The 6311-nt window shown below is 49.8% G+C and overlaps 1 protein-coding gene across 1 annotated transcript; it reads left to right on the forward strand.

Moving 5' to 3' along the window:
- The first annotated feature begins 2024 nt into the window (after positions 1–2024).
- On the forward strand, positions 2025–5183 carry CUNH11orf91 (chromosome unknown C11orf91 homolog). The gene is made up of 3 exons (XM_033207548.1): positions 2025–2226; positions 2321–3192; positions 4930–5183. Exons 2-3 carry the CDS (start codon positions 2697–2699, stop codon positions 5013–5015), a joined length of 582 nt encoding a protein of 193 aa, XP_033063439.1. The 5' UTR covers positions 2025–2226; positions 2321–2696; the 3' UTR covers positions 5016–5183.
- Positions 5184–6311: the final 1128 nt, after the last annotated feature.

Here is a 6311-nt window from a genome sequence, read left to right on the forward strand (position 1 = left end):
TCTAAGGAATGAGAACGAATTTTGATGAATCTGAGCAGAAAATGAATTTCTGGGAACTTTTTTGGGGGCGAGGGGGTGAGGAATTCAGCCACACTCCAGAAAGCCAGGAGTCGACAGTTTCGGAAGCCTCTCTCAGGATTCAGATTCGAGGATGAGATTGGCTTACTGCTATCTTGTGTCATGTACCCACTTTTTGGCCAGACTACATTGGGAAGAAGGTAGTCCTCTAAAGCAGAATCTGGGTGCTGCTAAATGGGGAGATGGGAAGAGGGTTGTTAAGCTGTCCAGATCAACAACGGTCATATAAATGGCCTTAAACTTTGGGGTTGCTTTCTGCATAAAGTTGCTGTGACTCATGCTATAGACAAGGTTGAGTACCTGGACATGAAGGCAATCCTGTAATGTAAAGATGTTTACAGTATTGCCTTTGGGTCCAGTCTTGCCTACTGGCTCTTTGCTCGAGAGCCATTACCCCATGCCCTCCACTCATCTGGATTTACAGGAACTGTCATAGTGTTCAGTATTGGGTGGTAACCCCATTGGACTGTCCCCTTGAGGGGATGAGCTAGGGGTGCAAGGTACACCTGATGAGTAGGTCAGTAGAGCTCATGGTATTTCCTGAAAGATGCTAATCGATTTGCTGAACTGAGTCTTGAATGTCCTGGGGCTTCAAGGTATGGGTATGTTTTTCTTGTGTCCTTGCAGTCAGCCCCCATGACTTCTCATGTCACGTGTGTCCTGAAAAAATAAGAGCCTGCCCAAGACTTTGGGCCTCTTGACAGAATGAACCAGCTTTTTACATCTGAGTTCTCTTGGGAAGTCCTTTAGCAGTGTTCAAAGTCTGCTAGCTCACATTAGTTTCGGTTACTGCCAACAGATCTGAACGAATGCTGACAGATCCCCCTGAGGGATTCTTGATGGGCTGGCTGGAGCTAGTACTGACATTCATTGTGATGAGGGCAACTTTCTGTACAGGGTTCTAAGCGCTATGTTTTATATACATTTTCATCTGTACTCGCACCTCACTTAAGGGGAAACTGTGCAAAGTTAGCTGGATTGCTCAAGGTCACTTAGGTAAGTTGGCAAGTCCATGCTTCCCACTCAGCTCCTCAGGTCAGCAGGTCTACTTCTCTGCCTGTTTTGCATACTCTTTTTAATATGTGCCTAACTTTGGAAAGCCTAGAATGGGTTCCTGGTGCTTTTTTACTTTGAAGAAATCAGTTTCTGCCTCTTTTTGGAAAAGAAAACAAAGTGCATGTTTTTTTTTTTTTTTTTTTTTACTGGTTAGCCATAGACTGAAGGGAAATACATTTTCTTGAGCGCCTCTGCCTAGTGTAGTGATCACTGGTATGAATAAACAATGATGGGTGGCTGCCAAAGTCAGAGTGCAAATACTGTGTGTGACAACTAAGTGTGGGAAGCTAAGTGTGGGAAGCAAAAGCTTCCCAGTTTCAGACATGCCCCTTAGTAGGGATAGCTGCCTATTGTGTTTGGACAAAGTGTCCAAGTGTTCCACACACACTGTTCTGTCTGATCACAACCCTATGAGGCAGCCTGGTTTTCTTATTTCTATTTTATAGAAAACCCTACTTAGAAGTCAAGCAACTTGTCCAAAGCTACCCAGCTTGACTATCTGACTCTCTCCACTTTGCTGCTACACACACACACACGCAATTTGCACTGTGTGTGCAGATACATATGCATATATGTATTTAACTTGTGAAGCTGATACTGACTCTTTAACTGGCCTCCACCCATCACTATTCATACCAGTGATCATTAGGCAGAGGCTCTAAGAAAATGTATTAGTTATTTCCCCTCAGTCTATGGCTAATACAGGTTACTCACGTAAATGAGCTGTCATGTCCTTTGGAAAAATATCCAAATCGCTCATAAGCAATGGGTGAAGTATTTGAGGTGGGGCGGACAGGATTTCCTTTTGGTGGTTAGCTGGTTGCCTTTTAGCTCCTGATGATATCTGTGTTTGGAAGAGAATTAAACTGCATTTCACTGAAAACACTCCTTCAGATCTATTACAAACCAGATGAGGATCCCCTTTTCTAGAATCTTCCTCAGCACTGCTAAAGTTTGGCAGATAAATGGGTTGACTCTAACGGCCATTCCCAATCATATTCTCCTTTGTCTGCCTCCCATAGTAGTGGATGAAAAATCAGACACTCATTTCTCAGACTTCTTTGCTGTGGGCGCGGCCAGTGAGGCAGTGAGGTAAGTCTGCCGGTGCAGGGGCCAGGTTTCTAGGAAATACTTTTCTCCCTGATGGGCGAAAGAGAGGAAGCCTGAAGCAAGCTTTCTCCCGCAGCTCTGGGCGGCTCCTTGCTCTGGATGAGGGTATGCTGGGATGTGACAACGGGAGCCAGGATCGTCGCAGAGCCAGAGCGAGGCGGTGGGTGGAGTCAAAGGACCGGAGGCTAGGCGAGGCTGAGGGCGTGGGTTTCTCACTGCGGGGCTTGGCCTGCCGCCGGTGGGCGGGGCCATGTTCCGGGACGTGGTAGTCCGAGGTTTGGAACCCCGCCTGTTCGGGGGCGGGGGCGGGGGTGGGGGGAGGCCTGAGGCGAAAGGGTGGGGCCGCGCTCCGTCGGGGCGGGGCTTGTGGAACCTCGAAACCCCGGCGACTCGGGGCCTGAGCGCGCGTCTCCCGGCGCGGGGTTCCTCCCACGCAGACCCTCATTCAAACGATGCCAAAGGGGCGACGCGGCAGCCACAGCCCCACCATGAGCCAGCGGTCGGCCCCGCCCCTCTATTTCCCGTCCCTGTACGACCGCGGCATCTCCTCGTCCCCGCTCAGCGACTTCAACATCTGGAAGAAGCTCTTCGTGCCGCTGAAGGCGGGCGGGGCGCCAGTGGGCGGGGCGGGGGGGGGCCGGTCCCCGCCCCAGGCGCCCCCCGCTCCGGCGCCACCGCCCCCGCCACCACCAGGCCTGGGTCCCCCCGGCGAGCGCCCCTGGCCCTCGCCCTGGCCCTCTGGCCTGGCCTCCATCCCCTACGAGCCTCTGCGCTTCTTCTACTCGCCGCCGTCGGGTCCTGAGGTGGCTGTCTCGCCCCTGGCCCCCCGCCCCTCGACCCCCAGGCTCGCCTCTGCCTCCCACCCCGAAGAACTGTGCGAGCTGGAGATCCGGATTAAGGAGCTGGAGCTGCTCACCATCACTGGGGACGGCTTCGACTCCCAGCGCTGTGCGTGACCTCGCCGGGGCCACCGAGCCCAGCCTTAGCCTGCCCTGGCGCCCTCCTTGGCTCCGTGCCCCGCCCCGAAATGTAGCCCTGGTTTGACTCCAGCCCCTAGTAGTCCCAGATCCAAAATCTATTCCCTAGCACCCAGACTCCCTTATCCTGGACTTCAACCGACTCCTCCCCCAACCACAGATCTGAACTTCATGAGCCCCTTAGTCCCAAACTCCATCCTGCCTCCATCCTAAACCCTTTGGGTAATCTGGACTCTGAGCCTCCACACCTGGAACTCCATCCGCCACCACCCCGTCCTGAATTTTAATCCTCCTGCTCAGTCATCCCCCTACCCTGTACTCTGGAGCTCCACCCACCACAGACAGTCCCTAAGCGTTAATATTCGGTCTTAAACCGGGGCTCTCCATGGGGGCAAGGTGAAGTAGGTGACAGTCAGTTGGAGTATCTTAAGGAGGAGGTAGGAGTTGTGCAAGAGGCCGAAGGCCATTTCCTGGACAGCTTTGGGACACCACTTCTCAATGCTGGAGGGCAGCCCCCTGGGACTCCGTGGCCTTGGTGCCGGTAGTACTCTCACCAGATCCTGGGCTGACATCTGGTCTTAGGTCTGAAGTCTTAGGGCTCTGGACCAGGGGAGACCAGGTGTGTTGATGTGGGCAGGATACCTTAGCCTACGAGCTGAATGACTCCTCCCTGTTGGAGGGTAAAGTTGTTAAATGCATTGTGCTCCAAGAAGGACCTACTGCAAAGTGGAACTTTCAGTAGCGGTAGGTTGTTCTGCAGACTTTGTCTTTCCCATCACTTGTTTTGGCTAAGGCTTGTACTTGACCACTGGAGGAGGGCAGATGGTTCTAAAAAGATCATTCCAACTATTGTATATAATGGCTTAAGTTGGCTTCCCCTGCCACACAGAGGAGGGAAGTATGAAATAACCTAAATCCTTAGGTCCATGTGGCCATGGAAATGGTCTTCAGTTCATCAGACACACTGTAATGCACCCTTTCTCATAGCCATGGAAGGAAAACTGTCCCTAGAAAAACTGGGCTTTGCTAAGGCCTGGATTTCTTAACTATGAATACATAGTATTATCTATGTATTCATAGTTATCTAAGAATACATAGATAATACTATGTATTCATAGTTAAGAAATCGTAACTGACTACATAGTTAAGAAATCCAGGGGCCGGGTGTGGTGACTGGCACCTGTAATCTCAGCACTTTTCGGGGGCCAGTGCGCGCGGATCATTTGAGGTCAGGAGCTGGAGACCAGCCTGACCGACATGGTAAAACCCTGTGTCTACTAAAATACAAAAATGAACCGGGCTTGGTGGCACGCACCTGTACTCTCATCTATTCGAGAGGATGAGGCAGGAGAATCACTTGAACCCAGGAGGCGGAGGCTGCAGTGAACCAAGATTGTGCCACTGCACTCCAGCCTGGGCGAAAGAGCGAGACTCCCTCTCAAAAGAAGAAGAAGAAATCCAGGACTTAGCAACTCTGACTGTAAAAACACATGTAACAGGATGTGTTGCATGTACAGTCAGAACCAGTTACATGTTTTTACAGTCAGAGTTTTCGGTTTTTTGTTTTTTTTTCTCTCCCATCTTGGATCACAAATGGGATTTGAAGTTCGAGGAAGCACCGTTGCTTACCAGGAGTTTGCTTTGGAAGTGTTAGGAAAAGCCCTTACGGCTTTTCTATTACGGCTAAGTTTGTTTTGCTCTTCTGCAGATACATTCCTGAAGGCGCTAAAAGATGAAAAGTTACAAGGACTGAAGACCAGGCAACCTGGAAAGAAGTCGGCCTCTCTCTCCTGAGGAGCTGCCCACCAGAGCTTGGGCAGCCACCTCCTTAGGTGTTAGTGCTTAGATAATGTGTCCCATTTGTTATCATTTCAAAGATGGTTATTTTCTGTTCTGTATTTACCGCTGTTCTTGTTGCTACCAGCATGTACTTCACATACAGTGCCCGCTTTGCGTGGTAAATCTCGTGGTCTCTCCTCTCTATGTGCTGCTGAGTGAGCTCTCTCATGATGTCTAGAAGCTGCTGCCCAGCCAGCATTCAAGGTCCTCCCAAGAGACCGGGGAGGGAACCCCCAACACTGTCATAGTCATGCAAACCAGAACGACAGATTATCAGGAAGGAATTGGCAGAAACCAAGAGCAGTATATATATTGGTTCTACTGCTGTGTCTCTGCTCACAAAGGTTCTTTGAGGACTGGAATAGTGGGGATTTGGTGTGTGGGAGTGTGTTTTTTTTCCCAAACATATTTACTCCTTGGAAGTGTTTGGTGTTTTGATCTTGGTTTTTTTTTTTTTTTTTCATGTTTTTTGGACTGCAAACTCTCTGATAATCTTATCAAAGCCCTGGCCCTTCCTATAAATTCATATATTCAAGAAATATTTATTGAGTGCTAATTTTGTGCCTAGGCACTTGGGATTGGGGATGGGGGAGAGACAGACAATAAATATTATAAATAAGTAAATCATAATATGGTATCATAGAAGATGACATGCTAAGGGGGAAAAAAAAGCAGAGTAAGGATTGCTAGGGCGGGTCAGAGGAAGGCAGGGCAGAATTTCACATGAGATTTCTTGAAGAGGTTGAGGGTCATAGCTATGTGGCACCCTAGGGAGTGTTCCAGGCAGAAGGGCCAGTGCAAAGACTGCTCCAAAGATGGGAGTATGGTAGCATTTTTGAGAACCAGCAAACAGTCCAGATGGCTGGAGCAGGAGGAGTGAGGGGAGAGTGGTAGGGATGAATACAGAGGGGGGCCATTTGTATAGAGCCTTATAGTCATGGTAGGGACTCTGGGCTTTACTCCAAGTGGGACAGAGTCATTAGACAGCCTTCTGGGGAGTGACAGGATCTGACTTGTGCTGCTGTGATATGAATAGACTACAAGGGTGCAAGCAAGGAAGCAGGGAGAGCAGTCAGGAGGCTGTAGTAATTAATATTCCAGCTAAAAAGACCATGCAGAGTCCCAGCTACTCAGGAGGCTGGCGTGGGAAGGATTGCTTGACCCCAAGTGTTTAAAGTTACAGTGAGCTATGACCATGTCACTGGCATGCCAGCCTGGGCAACAGAGCAAAACCCTGTCTCTAAAAATTAA

Source organism: Trachypithecus francoisi, unplaced genomic scaffold, assembly GCF_009764315.1.
Source record: "Trachypithecus francoisi isolate TF-2019V2 unplaced genomic scaffold, Tfra_2.0 Lachesis_group8, whole genome shotgun sequence".
NCBI lineage: Eukaryota > Metazoa > Chordata > Mammalia > Primates > Cercopithecidae > Trachypithecus > Trachypithecus francoisi.

Bases quoted from the DNA above. Each gene is read 5' to 3' on its own strand.
- CUNH11orf91 (XM_033207548.1), top strand. From the start codon at position 2,697: ATGCCAAAGGGGCGACGCGGCAGCCACAGCCCCACCATGAGCCAGCGG. The intron at 3,193-4,929 runs GTGCGTGACCTC...GCTCTTCTGCAG, and splicing joins CGGCTTCGACTCCCAGCGCT to ATACATTCCTGAAGGCGCTA.